Raw genomic sequence first — 21,708 nt, 5'->3', positions numbered from 1 at the left:
TTGGCTATCTTGGAAAGGGTTTGGGTTAGGAAAATGAAACTTTCAGGGATGAGTACATGCTAAGGTAGCCTATGTCCCAGGAAGGTTGGCTATTTTGACGTACCTACCTCCACTCCTCCCCCTCTATATAATACAAATTATTGCATATTACTATTTGTTTTAGCTCACCTTTCATCCTATATTACTATCATAATTATAAATCATTGCTTACCTTACACAACTTGAGCTTTTAACCTTGTTCATTAAAATATATTTCAAAATCCTATTTCCATTTAATAATCATCCCTTTAACTTATTTACTATCTAGCTGAATTTACTTAAGGAACCCTGTATGTGATGTCACAACTTTGCTTATAATAACCCCTTTAAGGGTAGCATGCAGGTGCCAGGGGGTAGAGAAACAAGAGTGTGTTGATAAGACATCTAAACTTTATTAATTAGGTAAAGTATTTGACAAGAGATAGACTACTAAAAAAATCCAAATTGTTTTAGAGGACAAATTATGTTATGAGAAGATGTTTTTATTTTTATAGGTCCATGTGCTTATAAAGTTTGTGTTGAGTATATTGAAACACTAGCACAGAATTCATGTAGTTATGGATTCTTCATAAAACATTTAAAAGTGTGAAGATGCACTTCAGCCAGGGGAGAAGTTGTGCTTGGGGTGGATTTCTAATGGGAGAATCTACCTTTGGGAGGCAAATTTCAGGTGAGTGAATATTCGGGGGGAACTGTTGTACTGGGGGTATTGACAGAACTACTATACAAAATTCTTTTTAACTGTTTTACATTCTCTATGCCAAGATTTTTATATGGAGATGTTCCAGGGGCTTTTTCTTTGCATTTTGTTTTCTGGGAAATAATTTCTGTGGAAATGGCATTTCTGGAGTGATCATGAAACCAATGTATATATTAAAGTCTTATTTCAATGAAAAAATGCTAAGGAGAATTTTTTCAGGGTGAATTGTCCACAAGCAATTTTACAGAGAGGGGGGATTCTCAGCAAGGAAAGAATTGTCTGTAGGGAATTTGATGGGGAGGTTCAGTTTAAGTTGGATGAAATTTCCACAAAGGAGTTCTGTGAGGGGGAGGAGTATATTTCATAGAGGGTGAGCCAGGTTTTGCAGCACTATTTGAAAAACTACCAGAAATTATTCCATACATGAAGGGTTGCCCCTCCTCAATACCTTATTCTTTATGCTAAAGTTTGACTGTTTATTAAAATTGAAACATAGAGGGTGTTTAATTAGAATAGAAAGCTTTAGCGTAAAGAGCAAGGTATTGAGGAGGGGCGACCCTTCATATCCAGAATAAATCTGCCAAAACTATTACACCAATTGTGTTTTAATTTTTCATGCACTGTAAGCCAAAATTAAACCAGTATTAATTGAAAAAGTTCAGAAATTAAATAAAAATCAAGTTTTTTTTAACTGAAAATAAGGAGCAACATTAAAACTTAAAACAAATAATAATTATTCCATATATGAAAAGGGCTGTCCCCTTCTCAACCCCTAGCTCTTTATGCTAAAGTAACATAAAGAGCAAGGACTAGAGGAGGGGACTGTCCATTTTGTATATGGAATAATTGCTGTTCATTTCAAGTTTTAATCTTGCTCCTTACTTTCAGTTAAAAAGAAATTTGTTTTTATTGCTTAATCTCATAAAGACAATACTTTTGTCACCATATGAAGAACCATGTATATTGCAATTATATCTGTCTGGTTTATATGCAAAGTAACACAAGAGACAAAAATTAATTTACAAGAGAGTAGTGAAGAATCATGGTATACAAAGTAATATTTGGCAGGGATAGTCACTAGGGGTGGCATCATGATTGGATGATTTTCAGGGATTTGAGGAACCAAATGTTTTTTGGGGTGGCACATAGATTTTCAAGGAAATTTCCAAAAATTTGGGAATAGTGCAAGCCCTGCTTGATTTCTAATCATGAAAATCAAAAATAATTAACCACACAAGAAAAGAAAAACTTCAACTTTGCAGTTGACACAATAATGTGCACTGCACAGCACATGTGGTGTGCTGGCGATATTGTGACACTTCAGCAGCAGTCAGCCAAGCCACTTGTTGGCAATGTTTGGTTGATGTGCTGGCTTGTTGCTGGGGTCTATGCAAGACACAGAGTGCTACAAATATCAGAATATGACTTACTAGTATTTATAGATAAAGCACTAAAAACATCAGAATTGACTTTAGAGGACATGTTATATCACAGGAAGAGGTTATTGAAATCCCCCTTCCCCCCAAACTCAAAATTTCCTAAAATTCTACTTTAGAAGCTGTTTAAATATTTCTAAAGCACTAATTTATAGAGCACTACAAACATCAGAATTGACTTTAGAAAACAAAGTTGAGTCATGGGAAGATGTTTTTAAAATTCCCCCTCCCCTCAAACTCAAAAATTTCTAAAATTCTTCTTAAGAAGCTTTTTAAATATTTCTAAAGCACTAGTAGATAGAGCACTACAAATATCAGAATCGAGTTCAAAGGACAAATTATGTTATGGGAAGATGTTTTTGAAATTCCCCTTCCCCCAAAATTCAAAATTTTCCAAAATATTACTTTAGAAGCTTTTTAAATATTTCTGGAGGGCTAAGGAATAGAGCACTGCAAACATCGGAATCAACTTTAGAGGATAAATTGTGTTATGGGAAGATGTGTTTGAAATCCCCCTTTGCCACAAACTCAAAATTTTTAAAAATTCTACTTAAGAAGCTTTTTTAAATATTTCTAAAGCGCAAACACATATAGCGCTACTAGCATCAGAATCAACTTTCGAGGACAAGTTATGTCATGGGAAGATTTTTTGAAATCCCTCTTTGCCCAAAACTCAGAATTTTCCAAAATTCTACCCAACTCAAAAATTCTACTTTAGAAGCTTTTTAAATATTTCTAAAGCGCTAAGACATAGAATGCTATAAACATCAGAATCAACTTTAGAGGACAAGTTATGTTATGGGAAGATGTTTTGAAATTTCCCTCCCCCCAAACTCAAAAATTTCCAAAATTCTACTTTAAAAGCTTTTTAAATATTTATAAAGCACTAATAGATTGAGTGTTATATATATCAGAATAGACTTCAGAGTACAAATTATGTCATGGGAAGATGTTCTTGAAATCCCCCTTCCCCCCAACCTCAATTTTTTTTTAATTCTAGATATCTTTTCCATGGGGGGGGGCTGTATTTTCTCTGAGGGGAAAAGTATTTGGGCAGTTTGAAGTCAGAAAATAATTCTCTCTAGGTATAGGACCATTAAAAAATTACAGAAGGTAACTGGAAATGTTGTTGACTAAAAAAAAAAAAAAAAAAAATAAAAAAAAAAAAAAACCTTGTATAAAGTAAATCTAATGTTTTATTTCAGTGTTTTTTGAACAAACATAAATGTCAACCCAGAAGCATTATGGTCTCTGCCAAAGTGAAGTTTATGCAACTAGGGACTGTAAAAACCAAATTGTTGGATCAACCATGTGGGCCCAAGACTAGAATATTTGCATCTGTTAGGAAGCAACTATTTTAAATGCACAAAAAAACATACCAAGTTGACCCATCTTTCCAAAATATTCATGACCCATTTCACTGTTATCCTTGTGTGACTTTTCCCCGCCCTTTAACATCAATGTCAACCCAGAAGCATTATGGTCTCTGCCAAAGTAAAGTTTATGCAACTAGGGACTGTAAAAACCAAATTGTTGGATCAACCATGTGGGCTCAAGACTAGAATATTTGCATCTGTTAGGAAGCAACTATTTTAAATGCACAAAAAACACATACTAAGTTGACCCATCTTTCCAATATATTCTTGACCAAGTTCACTGTTATCTTTGTTTGACTTTTCCCCTCCCTTCAACAATGAAACAATTATGAAAGCTGGAAATGATGTAACAAGTTGTAGCTTCAGTCTATAAATTACAATTATTGAAATATGTCTTACAAATTTTGTGAAATAAATTTATGTTGTGGTATTAGTCAATTTTCTACTCTTAAGGCAGTCTTAGGGTTGTATTATAATCATGGCATGTTATTGAGAAGCAGGAATTGTGATAACTGTGGCCAGATTTGCATAAAATATAAAAAATCGTTCTGTTGCCAGAAGTCTAGGCTTATACCTATCTGAGTTGGCTGCAAATATTCTCAGCTAAAGTGTAATTTTTCAAAAATAGATTCATGACAAATCAAGGATGGATGGTTCACGCCTTTCTCTGCTTCAAATTTTCCATTTTTGATGATTTGGCTTCAAATACTGCCACCAAAAAAGGATTTCGTGATCAATAATGTTACTTGTTGTATGAAAATCTTTGTGGATTGGAGCCAGTTCTGCAGAGAAGTTTGTATGTACATGTCATTCAAACTCCACTCATTTGTGAGGAGAAGGAATCATTGTTGAGATAGATGAAGCCAAATTTGGAAAGCATAAATATAATTGTGGTTGGATTGTCAAGGGTGTTTGGGTATTTGGTGGAATAGAGCGAGGGACTGGTAATTCATTCAGGGTTTCTCTACTGGATAGAAGTAGTGCCACATTGTTGGGAATTATCCAAAACCGAATCCTGCCAGGGACAACAATTATCAGTGACTGTTGGTGGGCCTACAATTGCCTGGCTAGCCAGGGCTTTCAGCATTTACATGTCAACCACAGCATAAATTTTATTGACCCTGCAACAGGTGCTCATACACAAGAGATACTTGCGTGAATTTCAAGACAATGTACCCAAATATGACTGAAGAGAAGAACATTAAAACATTGTAACTAAAAATTTGGCAATTCAAATGTATTTTTCCAAATAGTTTAGTGTAGCAATCTTCATTCTTGGAGCTGTGAGACGCTATTGAAGTGTGAATAGGGAGAGGGGGCGGAAGTACATGTTTAACTATAGAATAATCAGTACTTTTGCATTATAAATAACAATCTGATGTAAATAATTTATGTCTTTTTGCTTATAATTTAATAAAATGAAATAAGATTAAAATATAATATTTTATAATCATATTTGATATATCCTGGTGCACATGTGGGGGGGGGGGGAAAAGAAGAGTATATATTAAATACGTAACCTAACCCAGGTACCTTCTTCCCTCCCTAAACCCCAAAAAAAACAACAGTTTAAATATTGTAAACGCAATAAGAAATCATGCTTTGCCATCCATTTATCTAACAAACACCCGTTTGTCTGGTTTCCTTGTACAGTCTTTAGTGGTGGATTATTTATAATGCACAAGTACCAAATAATCTATATTTTTGTTTTGATTATTTTTTTTACATCACTTAACATTTTGAGTTGGCTCACCACATAAAACATTCAAATAGCTTAATCCTATAATGTTGAAAAATTTTGCTTTTATTTTTAACATCCTCAATTTAAAATATGTAAAAAATGCTGTAACTTATATTAAAATTTTTGTTTCAAGGGTGGAAAGGTTAGCTGCAAGGAGATTTGATAGCATGGGGAGGGGAGGGCAGGGTGGCAACCTGCTCGCGGTGCCCCTGTTTATACTTATCTAAAGCTGACCTTTTTGTTGTAACATGTTGCACCGGAATCATACTCTAAAATCTGGTTGATAATTTGCCTGTCTGAAAAATTTGCCCCAGTTTCGTAAAAGGGGAAACACCCCCTAAAAGTCAAAGATTTTAATAAAACTCATACCATCAAATTTGAGGTTCTAGGCGAATACCTCCCGGAAAATGCATCCCCGCAGAAAATTCCCCCCACGGAAAATTTTCCATGCAGAAAATACCCCTCCCCCCACCCATGGAAAATACGGCTTTACAAATTTCAAATTATCAACCAGATTTTAGATTATGAAGGGGGAATGGGATGAATGACAATTTTAAATTCTTGGTCAGCATGCCTGAGATGCTAGGCATGCCTGAAGGCAGGCATGCCTTTCCAAAAACTAACAAAGATGTATGTGTCCAATAAGAGAGTCATGCATACTCCTGCCATTTACCTGTGCCCCAGCCATTTAAACATTTGCCTCTCAATCACATGGACTATCTGTCTTGGCTTTTCTCTGTCTACAATTAGCCATGTCTTGATGCAACCTACCACAAAATACTAGATAACTTGAATTCAAAATCAACGGAATTGAAGTTATCAAGTATTTTGCAGTAGGTTACAAGGGGAAATTTCGAGGACATCTTCCCTTAACATAATTTGTCCTCTAAAGTCGATTCTGATGTTTGTAGCGCTCTATGTCTTAGTGCTTTAGAAATATTTAAAAAAGCTTCCAAAGTAGAATTTTAGAAAATTTTGAATTTTGGGGGAAGGGAGATTTCAAAAAAATCTTCCCATAACATAATTTGTCCTCTAAAGTTGATTCTGATATTTGTAGCGCTCTATCTATTAATGCTTTGGAAATATTGAAAAAGATTATAGAGTAAAATTTCAGAAATTTTTGAGTTTGGGGCAAAGGGAGATTTCAAAAAAATTGTCTCATGACATAAGTTGTCCTCTAAAATTGATTCTGATGTTTGTAGTGCTCTATGTATTAGCGCTTTAGAAATATTTAAAAAAAACTTCTAAAGTAGAATTATGGAAAATTTTTAGTTTAGGGAAAAGGGGGATTTCAGCAGCATCTTCCCATGATATAACTTGTCCTCTAAAGTCGATTCCGATATTTGTAGCGTTCTAAGTCTTAGCGCTTTAGAAATATTCAAAAAAGCCTCGAAAGTAAAATTTTGAGTTTTGGGCAAAGGGGGATTTCAAAAACATAATATAATTTGTACTCTAAAGTCGATACTGATGTTTGTAGCGCTCTATGTCTTAGCCCTTTAGATATATTTAAAAAAAGTTTCTAAAGTAACATTTTGGAAAATTTTGAGTTTGGGGGGAAGGGGATTTCAAAAACATCTTCCCATAACATAATTTGTCATCTGAAGTCGATTGTGATGCTTGTACCACTCTATTTATTAGTGCTTTAGAAATATTTAAAAAGCTTCTTAAGTAGAATTTTAGAAATTTTTGAGTTTGGAGGAAGGGGGGATTTCAGCAAATTTTGAGTTTGGGGTGAAGGGGGATTTCAAAAACATCTTCCCATAGCATAATTTGTCTTCTAAAGTCTTAGCGTTCTAAGTCTTAGCGCTTTAGAAATATTCAAAAAAGCCTCGAAAGTAAAATTTTGAGTTTTGGGCAAAGGGGGATTTCAAAAACATAACATAATTTATACTCTAAAGTCGATACTGATGTTTGTAGCGCTCTATGTCTTCCATAAAAACCTTATATGCCCCCAGGGCATAACTTAAAACCCTTGCCCTGATGGTTGTGGGGGAGTGTTCTCCTCAAGAACGTATTTTACATGTGGAAATCAACCACGCTGAACAAAATGTTTATCTCAAAATTTCGATGGGTGGTGTGGGGGCGAATGATGGGCGTGGGGGGGGGCTAGTTGCCCTCCATTCACTGTTGACTATTAAAAAGGGCACACGCCACTCCAATTTCCAATTGAATGAGCCCTTTCGAATTTTCTACAACAACTTCTTTGATACAAAGTGCCCTGATCTAAATGAAAAAAAAATAATAAATTATACATTGTACAAACATCGCTCTTATATGCCCTCAGGGCATAAGTAAAAACCCTTGCTTCGAGAGTTGTGAGGGAGTGTCCTCCTCAAAAATATATTTTCTATCTGGAAATCAACTACGCCGAACAAAATGGCTATCTCAAAATTTTGATTGGATGTGTTTGGTGGAATGATGGGCGTGAGGGGGCTAGCTGCCCTCCAATCACTTTCGGCTATTAAAAAGGGCATTAGCCCTTTAAATTTCCAGTCGAATGAGCCTTTTTGAAGTTTTTACGACAACGCCTTCTATAAAAACCTTATATGCCCCCAGGGCATAACTTAAAACCCTTGCCTTGAGGGTTGTGGGGGTGTGTCCTCCTCAGAAACATATTTTCTATTTGGAAAACAACTACGTTGAAAAATGGCTATCTAAATTATGATTGGATATGTTGCTAGTTGCCCTCCAATCACTTTTGACCATTAAAAAGGGCACTAGCCCTTTGAATTTCCAATCGAATGAGTAATTTTGAACTTTCTACTATAGCGGCATCTATAAAAAGATTATTTGTCCCCAGGGCATAACTTATAACCGTTGCCCCGAGGGTCAAGGGGGAGTTTACTCCTCAAACACAAATTTTTATCTGAAAATCAGTTATGCTGAACAAAAAGTCTATCTCAAAATTTTGATTGGATGTGTTTGGGAAAATGATGCACATGGGGGAGGGGCCAGTTGCCCTCCAATCACTTTTGACTATTAAAAAGGGCCCTAGCTCTTTAAATTTCCAATCGAATGAGCTTTTTTGAAGATTTTACGACAACGCCTCCTATAAAAAACCTTATATGCCCCCAGGGCATAACTTAAAACCCTTGCCCCGAGGGTTGTGGGGGAGTGTCCTCCTAAAAAACATATTTTATATTCGGAAATAAACTACGCTGAACAAACTGGCTATCTCGAAATTTTTATTGGACGTGTTTGGGGGAATGATGGGCATGGGGGGGGGGCTTGTTGCCCTCCAATCACTTTCGACTATTAAGAAGGGCACAAGCCACTCCAATTTCCATTTGAATGAGCCCTTTTTGAAGTTTCTACGACAACTTCTTTGATACAAAGTGCCCTGCTCTATAGGAAAAAAAAAAAAATTGATACATTGTGCCAACATTGTTCTTATGTGTCATCAGGGCATAACTTACAACCCTTGCCCTGAAAGTTTTGGGGGAGTTTAAGGATACTTTATGCTGGGATTTATTTTTTTTTTTTTACAAAATTTCCAGATACCTCGCTATTCTTCTGTAATATTTAGTGGCCACATACCTAGAAAGAATCGTTTTCTTCTTTTAAACTGTCTACATACTTTATCCCCCCCCCCCCTTTATGTGAAAATATATAGCCCGAATTATATATCCCATATATTTTGTTTCTTGTCTTTGTCTTATCTCTTGCTAAGCTAAAAAAAACTAATAAAGAAACCGGTTTGTTCTCAAGTTTTACACAGTATGAACTTCAATGAGTGGCGCATAATACACAAGTAAGGCAATACAGCATACGGCCGCTGCCGATTTGCGTTTATATAGATAGGTTGAGAGATGAATGGGCTCTGATGCGATTGGAGGAAGAATTTCGAGACCTTTGTGACAGGTGTATTGATACTTATTGGATTCACCTCCTTACACATAGCTAGGATAATAGCTACCCAAATCTGACAAATGTTATATGGTCCAGTCTCATCATTTCGCATGGAAGTGCCAGTGTAGAAAGGGGTTTTTCTGAGTAAAAAAATGTGCTTGATCAGCATCAAACGTTGATGCTAGAGAGAACCCGTAATGCTAAATTGACCATTAAAGATGCCCTAAAGTCATACTGCGGAAAAGTAGAAGCGTACCCGATGTCCTCTGAAATGATGTTCTATGCTAAGTCTGGGAGAATGGATTACGAGAGGTACCTGGAAAGCTTAGCAGCTATGAACTTCGGAGGGGACTCGAATGATTATAACTTATCCTTTCTTTTTCCATTTTAAAGTTTAAAATGTGCTCCGAGGGCAACTAGCCCCCCCCCCACTAACACTCTTTACCCCAAAGCCGCCTAATAAAATTTTTTACGTAGTCATTTTGTTCAAAATCTAGCCAAAGATCATATAACAAAAACTCCAGGGATAACACAGGCCCCTGAGCCTTGGGGGATATAGGGATTTTTATAGAAGGGATGGTAGCATACGCTTTGGAGGGGGCTTATTCGATTGGAAATTGGAATTTTTAGTGCCCCTTTTGCGAGTCAAAAGTGATTGAAGGGCAACTAGACCCCCCCCCCTCCCAATGCCCCTCTCCTTCCAAATGGATCTGTTCAAGATTTTGATGATAGCCATTTTGTTCAAAATAGTTATAACACAAACTTCGGGGTCAACACAAGCCACCAGACCCAGGGGGCCAGTGTTGTAAGTTATGCCCCAGGGGTATATAAGGTTTTTATGCGAGGGTTTTTAAAATGGTTCAAAGATAGAGATTCCCAACCCCATTCCCACTCAAAAAAACTTATTGGCGATATTTAATTCCAAAACTTAAGGAAGCTGACCCTTGGCCGCCCCTACTTGGTCAAACCTCCCTTCAAAACAAAACAAAAAACTTAACGAAATTTTATTTCAATAAATATACAAACTCACCCCTGTCTCTCCATAACCTGAAGGAAAACGAAAAAGAAGAAGAGAAAAACAGTGCGAAAAAGAGAGCGTCTGGCATTCACCAAGAGATCTGACAAAGATAAGGAATTCATGGATGCTTTGGAAAAGAACATGAAGGAAGAGCTTTCTGTTCATGAAAAAAATTCTGACTTCTGGAAGAAGCTGCTAGAAAGCTGGATCGTGCCGTCAAATCAAACGACCTGATTGGACTACAAGTTGCCAGAGCTCTGCTAGATAGTCTGAAAGTCTAGCACAACCAAGATAAAGAGTTGAAAGCTGCAGTAGAGAAAATTGAGTCAATATATAGCAAAAGGAAACTGAACTCATCTAAGATGTGTTAAAAAAAAAATCCCCAATAAGGGACCTTAAGAATTACTGCCATGCCTATTGTTTTCAGGGTTTGTTTTATGTTTTTTGATGTGTGGACCTTTGTATTTGAAATATTTGAAAGTTACATAAATGATACTGCATAAATTTTAATGGCGACTTTGTACAGGTGTAATGTTTACATGTTTTAATTGGCTGCTAATGATTGTTAAGGATTATCATTGAATGCGTTGTGGCTTTGATCTCATCTAACCAAAGAAAAACATCTGCTGAGTCATCACTCAACTTTAAAGTGGGTGTATCGACTTTCTGTTTATTCTTTTACCAAATCCCCCATACCCGATTTTAGATTATCGAATTTATTATTATCTTTAATCGTCGCGGAGGGTGAGGAGGTGCAGCCACTTAGTCAATTAAGTTTGACGAGTAAGATGGAAAAATAAGCTGTACGGCTATAAAATTTTATCAAAAAAAAAAAAATCAACGTGTTAATAACGGGACACTAGCAAAGCCACTTGCCAGCAATTTACCTCTAAACTACTAGGTTAGGACTCGGTGCACTACTTTTCACACGATTGGTTGCCCCAGGGACAAGTATTAGCTATTGAGAATGCATGCGCAAGAAAAAAAAACATTTGGACGTTGGTTAAAATTTCTTGAAATGCCAAAACTGCTCAAGTGATCCTTGTGAAAATTTTTCAACATAATGTTGAATTTTTTTCGGTTGCAGAGTACTAAGTTAGTGTTATTCTGTTTTATAAGATTTGTTTGAGGACAATCCAAATATTCGACCTGATGGTTTGAAATCGTGAAAGGGGGAGGTAAGTTTTGGGAAAAAGAATTACATGTCTGGATATTCACTTTAAAGATGCCTGAAACGGTATCCCATACAGGTAACAGCAAACCCAGGTTTTTCAGTAGCTTAAAGAATTGGTAACTATTGGACTTCTTGAGAAGCTGCTATGGTAAAAAGAATGCAGTACAATAGACTGTTAGGGCAGCAGTGACTAGGCAGTCTTTGTCAGTTTCTTGACTAAACAATTTGGTCTGTATAGCGGTGTTTAACTTTTTCATGAGCTTCCAAGGACTGTTGACATATGATTTCTTTCATGTCAACCGGAAGGTCATGGCGGGTACTGTTCTTTGGTTTGCTAACCTGGTTAAATGCCGTCCCGATCTGGTCCCTAATTGTTCCCCCTTTTTTCTTAGGAAGGTCCCTAAGTCCCTAATATTTGACGTTGCTGACTGTACGACCCCTGCCCATACCATTTTCCCCCAAACCCATCCTATCAAAATTTTGAGACAGCCATTTTGTTCAAAATAGTCCAAATGTCATATGACTATTCCCTCTAGGTAAGGAACCCAATCCCAACCCTTCTAGGAAAGAGTTGTAAGCTATACCAACTGTCCATTGTTCAGATGTAAAGTTTTGTGGGACGGATGGTCTTATAAACTTTATATTGGGGGTTGAAAGCTCGAAAGCAACTAGAGGACAACCACCAACACCCATGCCCTTTTTCACTTTTGTTAGGGAGGGAAATGCCTCTAATAATGCATTTTTTTTGTCAAAACAATCAAACTCATTGAACATTAAGGTTCAATGAGATACAGCTAATATAATTAGCTGTAAGGACAACGAAGCGTGGAGGTAGAAATTGATATTTAATCCCTCTTGATTTCTGGGAATATTTCTGGTTTACGCTGTTATTATGACAGTAAAGAATAACAATATGCCCCAAAACTAGCAGTATTTTATCTTTATAGGATGGATGCTGCCTCTTCCTCCACAATCTCCGCAATGTAGGAGCTTTGGAGGATGCTCAGTAGATTTGTGATTGAGAATTCTCGTCCTTTTTATTAGTCATAAGGGATTGAAGGCCAACCAGCAACTTTCCTAAAACTGCTTTTGCCACAAAAAAAAAGAAAATATAAAGAAAAAAAATTAAAGTGGAGTATTTATATTTATTTAACTATAACTGTCGCCATGGCAATTGAGTCTCAAGCTCCTTGTAACACTTGTTTGCGCCTGTGCTATATGCCAAAGCGTGCTGATCTTTTTTTTATGTTCTATTTACGTATCTATGTTCTATATCTTGTATTTTAAGTTGTTTGTTGGAAAAGTACCAAGGGCACTAAAATTGAATTTTGATTCTTTATATTGGTGAAGAGGAACCTCACTCAGTCATATACATCTTATAAAATTAGAAAAACATATTTAAAAAAAAACAATTTTTTTCAAGGTTTATTTTAAACACTTTTGGGTGCAAACGGCTGTGGTTTATCTTTAGTAGGTTGCTAAAAAGGCTTAGAGGGGTAACAATAAGAAGGTTGGTCTGGTTATTGGTTTTCGGCCATGTAAATTTCAATTTAAGAACTTGGACACAGATTTTAACAGAGTATACAGATATTAAAATCTGGAAGGACATTAAAAGAATTGAAGATCTGTTGGTAATATAATTTACAACTTAATATAATAATATATTTTATTTTCTGATTTACCTCTTCTAAAAAAAAATATTTTTATAGCAGGTTTACCTTGGCAGAATAATGAGTTTCAGTTCTTATCTAAATTCGTATATGGTAAGACTACATATGAAACTATTGTTCTATTGAACATATAGCCGAGTCCACAATATCAGGAAATCATTCTAAAAATTTTAGTGCACTGAGGTACATATTTTTTTTCAAAACGCGTTTTTTAATATTTGGTAACAATGGGGTTTGGTTTATATATAGGATGGATGCTGCCTCTTCCTCCACAATATCCCCAATGTAGGAGCTTTGGAGGATGCTCAGTAGATTTGAGATTGAGAATTCTAGTCCTTTTTGTTAGTCAAAAGGGATTGAAAACCAACCAGCAACTTTCCTAAAACTGCTTTTGCCACAAAAAAAAAATATATATATATATATACAAAGACATGTAATTTAACAAAGAAAAAAAAATTAAAGTGGGGTATTTATATTAACTTTAATTGTCGCCATGACAATTGAGTCTCAAGCTCAATTGTAAAGCTTGGTTGTGACTGTGCTATGTGCCGAAGTGTACTGATCTTTTTATTAAAATTTTTTATTCATTTTTTATTTTATTTATATTCTATATACTTATCTATGTTCTATATCTTGTTTTTTAATCTCTTTGTTTGAAAATTACTAAGGCCACTAAAATTGAATTTTGATTCTTTATGTTGGTTAAGAGGAACCTCACTCAGTCATATATGTCTTATAAAATTAGAAAAACATGTGAACTTAATTTCAAATGCAAAAGATATTTGATGCAGATATGCAATTTCAATACCTAGTTAGTGAACCATTAGTTGAACCATGGATCAAGAGCAAAATCTTGAGGGGTGGAGGGTGGATGTGAGAAAGGCTCCAACAATTTACTGAGTTGACAAGTTTATTTAAAAAAAAGAGTGACAACTTTTTTTCAAAGTTTACTTTAAACACTTTTGGGTGCAAACGGCTGTGGTTTATCTTTAGTCGGTTGCTAAAGAGGCTTGGCGGGGTAACAATAAGAAGGTTGGTCTGGTTATTGGGTTTCGACCGTGTAAATTTTAATCTTAGAACTTAGGAACAGATTTTAACAGAATATACAGATTTTTAAATCTGGAAGGACATTAAAAGAATTGAAGATCTGTTGTTAATTTAATTTACAGCTTAATATAATAATATATATTATTCTCTGATTTACCTCTTCTAAAACAAAATTATTTTATAGCAGGTTTGCCTTGGCAGAATAATGAGTTTCAGTTCTTATCTAAATTCGTATATGGTAAGGCTACATATGAAACTATTGTTCTGTTCAATATATAGCCGAGTCCACAATATCAGGAAATCATTCTAAAAATTTTAGTGCACTGAGGTACATAATTTTTTTTTTTTTTTAAACGCGTTTTTTAATATTTGGTAACAATGGGGTGCGGTTTATCTTTAGTAAGTTGCTAAAAAAAGGTTAGATGGGGTATCATTAAAAAGGTTAGATAGTTAATTTCTGGTTAATTTTTGTTTCAAATTGTTGCCATTTTAAAGGGTTTCAGGCTCTTTCAATATCTTGGTACTTTGTCTTATGTTACAGCTATCACTGCAACCATTGTATATAGAAAATTTATGGAATAGATATTTTTATTATTTTTTACATCAGTATCTTGTCCAAGTGTAATTAATGAGTTTTAGTAAAAAAGTGAAATTGATTTCATAATAAAATTGGCATAGATTCTGAAACAATATTTGGATAAAAAAGTAAATGGAGGCGAATTTAGACCTTTTCATAAGTGGGTCCCAGGAAGATTGTCCTCCATAGTTAACCTAAACAATGGATTTATTTTTCAGAATTATTTTGGAAGGAATATTGTTACATTTTAGTTGATATAAAAAAACTAAACTTTTTTAAATTATTTCTTAAATTGCTTCATTTTCTCTTTAGATTTGAATTTTAAATTTCTTTAGAGGGTAATTACTTAATTTTTAATTAATATTCCGTCATGGCAATACATAATGACATACACATAATAGGTCTACACTCTGTATTGTTTTAAGCAGTAAGACCATGAATAAAGCTTTCTTTTCAGGAGTTAAATTAAATCTTTCAAGCTAATAGTTTTTGGCTTGTAAAATTTACTAACGGAATACAACTAACAGTCGTATTATGCTTTTTTTTACCGTGAAAGTTTATTATAACTTAAAATTAACAACTACACTTTGAAAATAGTTACATCAAAAAGGCAGTTTTGGAAATTTTGCACCCTTCTCTTTAAAAAAATCAGATTTCTTATGCATTTGACTATTGAAGGAGTTGAGCCTGTGTTTTTAACGGTATTAAGATAAAATCTGCTTTGCAGTGGTTAAAAGTCATTATTAGTCATAAATCATTATATGATCAAGACATTTAGTTTGTGATTTTTATATATGAAAGCTGTATTTAAATAAATGATTGCTGATAATTACATCTTTTGTATTTTAGGACTCTACTGGCTACAATCTGAGTCGTATCCAAACGTCGATGACAGTATTATACTTCGCATAATTTGTATTAATTCCATTCTAAGATCTTTCATGGACTTGCTACAAATTCCGGAAATGGCTGATCTCATCACAGTTTCTGAGGATCCTTTTATCAAAAGCGGTAATTCTATATGGTTAAATTTTCTGTTACAGAAGGAAAGAAAAATTATTTTGTTCTAGAAAATAATTGTCCCCTTCTTTTCTCCTTCCTCATTTAGTGGTCCAAAAAAAAATGCAACTGCATATATAACTTCTGCAAAACACATTTAAATTTAGTTTTTTAGGTTTTATTTTTATGTTTGATGAGACAAGTAATCATCCCATAGAGAATTATTCAGCTGTTAAACTTTGGGGGAATACATTTTGTATTTGATTGTTTGGGAACTAATGCAGAAAACCCCTAATCGATTGCTATTGTTTTTACCTTTTATTTTTTTTTTTAAGCTTTAAAATATAATAGTTTTAGGTTAATTTTTTTTTAATTCAACATTCTTTTTTTTAATTTACTACATTAAACACTTATCCTAAATTTACACTTATCCATCTATTAGTTATATGTTATGAATTCTTTGGTTTTCAGGTTTTTATGTGTTCTATGTTTGTTGAATGTCGTTTCCTTTATAAAAAGCAAATATGATAAAACGTGAATATACATCTAATTTAAGTATATATATATATATTATGTTTGTATATTTACATTTTTTACACGTAGCTAAAAAGAATAATTTGTCAAATTATTTTAATAAGCGTTACTGTTAATTTTTTCTAAGGTACTGAGAATTATCTGTCAATATTTTCTGTGTGGAAATATAATTAACAAAATTTTACCACCAAAAGAGAGGTAGTTGTCTGGTTTCAGATGGGAATAACAAATTATCAGACATATTGGAGAGAGAGAAAGTTAGTTGAATTCAGATGCTTAACTTCATGAGACAAATATTTGTTTTTTACGTTTTGGGAACTAATGCAGAATATCCATATTGATTGGTTTTTTTTTACCTTTAATTGTGTCAATTTTTGTGATTGTTAAGCTCCTTCGTCTAAAATATGATTTTCGGACCCTTCAACTACGATGAACAAAACTGCTATCTTCAAATTTTGTCGGATATTTTTGGAGAAATGATGGACGTGACGTGGGGCTTGTTGTTCTCAAACCGCTTGACTTAAAAAGGGCACTATAACTGCCAATTTCAAATCAAATGAGTCTCGTCTAAAATTTGAACAAACACTTTTCCCATAAAAAACCTCATATGCCCCTAGGGTATAACTATCCTCAGGACACTCTGGGGTTGTTCCACCCTAGAGGCATTGTTACATCTTCTTTGGACTATTTAGAACAAAATTGCTATCTCGCAATTTCAATAAGATTTGTTTGGTGACAAGAGGGGTAGTGGAGGGGGCGGGGGGTAGGGGCTAGCCACCTTCCATCACTTTTGACTCTTAAAAAGGAACCAGAACTTCCGGTTTTCTGTCAAATGAGCCTCTTCTAAAGTTTATACAATCATCCCTTGCATAAAAACCTTAGATATTCCAGAGGCATAACTGAAAACCATTGCCCCCAGGTTCTGTTTTTTTTTTTTTTTATAACTCCAAAAGCCTTGCTACAAAATATTTGGACACTCAAATAAAATGGCTATTTCGAAATTTCTATTAGATGCATATTGGGAAAACACGACGTCTGTGTGTGGGAGAGGGGGATTAGCTGCGCTCCGACCACTTTACTCTTATAAACGGCACTATAGTGTCTGATTATCAATCCAATGAGCCCCCCTTCGAAGTTTACATGACCACACTTTCTATAAAAAACCTTATATGCCCTCAGGGAATAACTTAAAACCCTTGCCCTGAGAGCTCTAAGGGCGGGGATGTCTTCCTTAAAGACATATTTTTCCAACCCCTAACTACTATGAACAAATGAGACATGTTCTAAAGTTTATGCAAGCATTCTTTCCATAAAAACCTTAAATGCTCCCGAGGCATAAGTTAAAACCATTGCCCTCAGGCCCTTGGGGTTCTTTTCAACCCCAACAGTTAAACTAGGACTGATAAAAAGTGAGGTAAAACAAGGCGATTCGTTGAGATGAAAGAAAAATAATTAAAAAACACGTTCTTATTGCTAATCCAGCCTTTTTTGCAGCTAACCTCAAAGGTCTTATTGTGACCGGTTCTGTGTTAATGTCTAGAACTAGAACTTCTAGTGCCAATGGCAATCCAATGAGCCACCTTCGAAGTTTATTTGACTATTCTTGCTATTGAAACATATGTTCCTAGGGTATAACTTACAACTCATGGCCTAGGAGATTTGGGGGGAGATGGTTCTGCGTTAGAAACATAATTTTTGGAAATTCCAACTACGCTGAACGAAATGGCTATCTCAAATTTTTAATTAGATGTGGTAGGGGGAAATGATGGGTTGGGATCTGGTTGGTTGCTCTCCAATCACTTTTGAGTATTAAAAAGGGCACTAGCTCTGTAAAATTCCAAACGAATGAGCCCTTTTTGAAGTTTCTACGACAAATCTTTCTATACGAAGTGCCCCGGTCTAAAACAATTCAATAAATAAATCATACATTGTGCCCACGTCGTTCTTTACTTAGGCAACGATATTGCGCTGCCTAAGATTCATTATATAAGATATATAATGACTATATATCTACATTTTTACACATAGCTAAAAAGAAAAAGATTTGTTTAATAAGGTTTACTGTTAACTTTTTCTATGTTTGTTTAATCTGAAACTTATTTTAGAAGTTGAAGACGGTTTACCATGTGACAGTGAGAAGGCCTTTCATTTTCCAAAGAATTGTTTGTCACCAAAACGTGAAGATGTTTCCTTACTAAATTTACCTAGCATTTCAGGACCATGTAAATTTGAATGCGTCACCGAGGAATCGGAACCCAAATGTCTTAACAATGAAGGTACATCTGAAACATTGTGTTTTTTGTTAATTGAAATGTACTGAATAATATTCTATTGGACAAAAATAGGACAAAGGGACTTAATCTTAAGACGGAACTTTTGTTTTATCTTATTCTAATGTGCAGATGTTTGCCAAACCGTTTTTGTTGTATATCATGAACATTTATAAGTTTTCGCTTAAAAAGAGTTTGGTAGGTTTATTTTTTTTCAAAAGGCTTGATAATAAACATAAAAACTACATCTCTATGTAAGTTTTACAATCCTCATTTATAGTTTATATTTCTCCTTATATTCCATTTTTTGCATATGAAGTCAAAAGTTTTTTGTTTTTTTTTAGAACGAGCTGTTTTAAATATATATCTATAATAAAATAGCTAGTCAATTTGGATGAAAAAAAAAAACACGAAATTCACGTTTTCCTCAGGTCTTACAGGTAACAGTTCAAATGGGAAAAAATCATTTTAATAGAAAGTGAAAAACGATGACAAAAAATACTGGTTATTTGCTGATGACTGAGTCACTGTGTGTTTGACCAAAATATCTGTAACTTCAGTCATTTTTTTTCACTGTCTATTGAAAAGATTTATCCCTATTTGAACTTTTTTTTTTATACCTGAGGAAAATGTGACCGTTGTTTTTTTTTATCCAAAGCTTTGCGACTACCCAAAAAAAGTTTGCTTTAAATTATCCTTTTTCATTCTGCTAGCTCTTCCTCTTTTAGTTACAATAATTCCCAGTATTGGTTGTAATTTTTCGTACCTTTCACTTCTGGTTTAATTTACCCCTCCTTATACTTTTTGATCGTTTAAGATTTCATTTTCGCTCTTTTTTTAAATTATAATAACTAATTTTAAAAGCTAATAAAATCAACGCCACGAGGGAGAAAGAGGTAAAAAAAATTAAATTTTTTGTTAAAAAATATTGAATTATATACTGTTTTTTTTTGTTTTTTTTTTCTCGAATCGGTTGGGTTTTAACATTTTTGTAGATTTTTTTTTCGGGTTTTTTTTAGTGATATTTTGATTCTTTTGTGTTTTTTTTTGTTTTTGAGTTTTGATTTTATATTTTATTCTTTTTTATTCTTCTTAAATTTTTCTAGTTTTGAAAACAAAAATTTTTTATGAAGAAAATTAATAAAACTATAATTTTTAGGTCACTTTTTACCACACATATCTGGACTAAACTTACAGGGAAATACGTCACTATTTATTTCGAGGAATCCATCTACGAGCAGTTTCTCAAATGGATGTGAATCAGAATATGAAGGAAAAGGCTTAAAGACCTTTTCTCAAGCAGGAAATTTGAACCAGCACCAAAGAATGCATACGAGTGAAAAACTGTTTAAGTGTGATGTATGTGACAAGATATTTTCTCATGCAGGAAGTTTGAACCAGCACCAAAGAATACATACGGGTGAAAAACCGTTTAAATGTGACGTATGTGACAAGACCTTTTCTCATGCATCCAGTTTGAACCATCACCAAAGAATACATACGGGTGAAAAACCATTTAAATGTGACGTATGTGACAAGACCTTTTCTCATGCAGGAAGTTTGAACCAGCACCAAAGAATATATACGGGTGAAAAACCGTTTAAATATGATGTATGTGACAAGACCTTTTCTCAAGCAGGAAATTTGAACCAGCACCAAAGAATGCATACGGGTGAAAAACTGTTTAAGTGTGATGTATGTGACAAGATATTTTCTCATGCAGGAAATTTTATCCGGCACCAAAGAGTGCATACAGGGGAAAAACCGTTTAAATGTGATGAATGTGACAACACCTTTTCTCTGGCACAACATTTGAACACACATAAAAGATTACATACGGATGATAAACTTTTTAATTGTGATGTATGTGACAAGAACTTTTCTCAAGCATGAAATTTGAACCAGCACCAAAGAATACATACGGGTGAAAAACAGTTTAAATGTGATGTATTTGACAATACTTTTTCTCATGCAGGAAATTTGAACGAGCACAAATGAATACATACTGGTGAAAAACAGTTATATTTTAAAAATATTAAGTGTGATGTTTGTGACAAGACCTTTTCTCATGCAGGAAATTTAAACCAGCACCAAAGAATACATACGGGTGAAAAACCATTTAAATGTGTAATATGTGACAAAACCTTTTCTCAAGCATCAAATTTGAAAAGCCATTTAAGAATGCATACAGTTGAGAAACTTTGTTTGTGATGTTTGTGGCAAAAGTGGTTTTCATGCAGGAAATTTGAATCAGCATCAGAGTGCATACAGGTGAAAAACTGTTTAAGTTCGACATAAGTGACAAGACGTTTTCTCACGCTGCAAATTTGAACACACATTAAGCAGTGTATACAGATGAGAAAGTATCTAAATGCCACATATGTAAAAAAATATTTTCTCAACTGGGCAGTTTGAACAGGCACCTAAGAGTGCATACGGCTGAATAGCCAATTCATTTTTTTTATATTACAAGTGTTTTAAGCTAGTTTTCATTTTGAATACCCATCAAAGACTGCATATAGGGGAGAAATTTTCGAAATGGGATGTATGTAAAAAAAAAACCCTTACGATTTTTGCAGTTTTTCCAGCATCAGAAGGTGCTTGCAGAAGTTTAAAAAGATTATTGTAACACAAGCTGTATCCTCAGTGGCTGGTGATTTTAATTCTTCCTACCAATTAGTATTACATCAAATTAGTATATTTTTAATGTTTTTCTATGTGTTTAGTTTCTTTAGCAATTTCATCATTGTCCTGTGAAAACTAGTGATACAAATTTGCTTGATTGTAACAAATGTGATATATGTAAGAAATGCTTGTCCAAATCCAGGCTTTTGAATGAGCTCCAAAGAGTTCGTTAAACTAAATAAAAAATGATTTAAGAAATTATTTATAAGATGATTTTTAAAAGAAACTATTTAAAATATGGTGGTTGCAAGAAGTGCTTGCCTTGACTGGAGTATCTGAACAAGCTTAAAAGTGCATACAGGTGAGACATCATTTAAACGTAATTTGTGCAAAAGAGTATTTTCATTTAAATCAGCTCTGTATTAGAATCTAATAACCCATTCTAGAAAAACCTCTCAATTTATTGACTACAGCACGACTTTCTGGCGCAATTTTTAACTTTTGTTGTAAGAAGAAAACTTGATGAAGAATTAAAGCGGGTCCGCGTTGGCTAATTCTCATATTTAAATTAACACCTTGGATATTTTTGTATAGTTTTCTGGTAATTCCATTTTTTGGCAAGTGAAGCTTGTCTTTTCAGCAATCACCAATGT

At 34.3% G+C, this 21,708-nt stretch overlaps 1 protein-coding gene across 1 annotated transcript; it reads left to right on the top strand.

Moving 5' to 3' along the window:
• Nucleotides 1-630: 630 nt before the first annotated feature.
• LOC148948112 (uncharacterized) lies at nt 631-20,323 on the top strand. Its single transcript, XM_089096100.1, has 4 exons — nt 631-709; nt 15,477-15,638; nt 18,266-18,436; nt 19,590-20,323. The coding sequence occupies exons 1-4, from the start codon at nt 631-633 to the stop codon at nt 20,321-20,323; spliced, it is 1,146 nt and encodes a 381-aa protein (XP_088952226.1).
• Nucleotides 20,324-21,708: the final 1,385 nt, after the last annotated feature.

The sequence above is a fragment of the Artemia sp. Qi Xiang Cuo genome, chromosome 10, assembly GCF_049724085.1.
Source record: "Artemia sp. Qi Xiang Cuo chromosome 10, ASM4972408v1, whole genome shotgun sequence".
NCBI lineage: Eukaryota > Metazoa > Arthropoda > Branchiopoda > Anostraca > Artemiidae > Artemia > Artemia sp. Qi Xiang Cuo.
Note: the sequence above shows the minus strand (reverse complement) of the source record. Positions and strands in the feature narration are given on the sequence as shown.

What these genes read in the sequence shown, in the direction of transcription:
- LOC148948112 (XM_089096100.1), top strand. Translation starts at nt 631, where the DNA reads ATGCACTTCAGCCAGGGGAGAAGTTGTGCTTGGGGTGGATTTCTAATG. An exon ending in CTTTGGGAGGCAAATTTCAG is followed by an intron (nt 710 to 15,476) that starts GTGAGTGAATAT and finishes TTTGTATTTTAG; the next exon opens with GACTCTACTGGCTACAATCT. An exon ending in GGATCCTTTTATCAAAAGCG is followed by an intron (nt 15,639 to 18,265) that starts GTAATTCTATAT and finishes AACTTATTTTAG; the next exon opens with AAGTTGAAGACGGTTTACCA.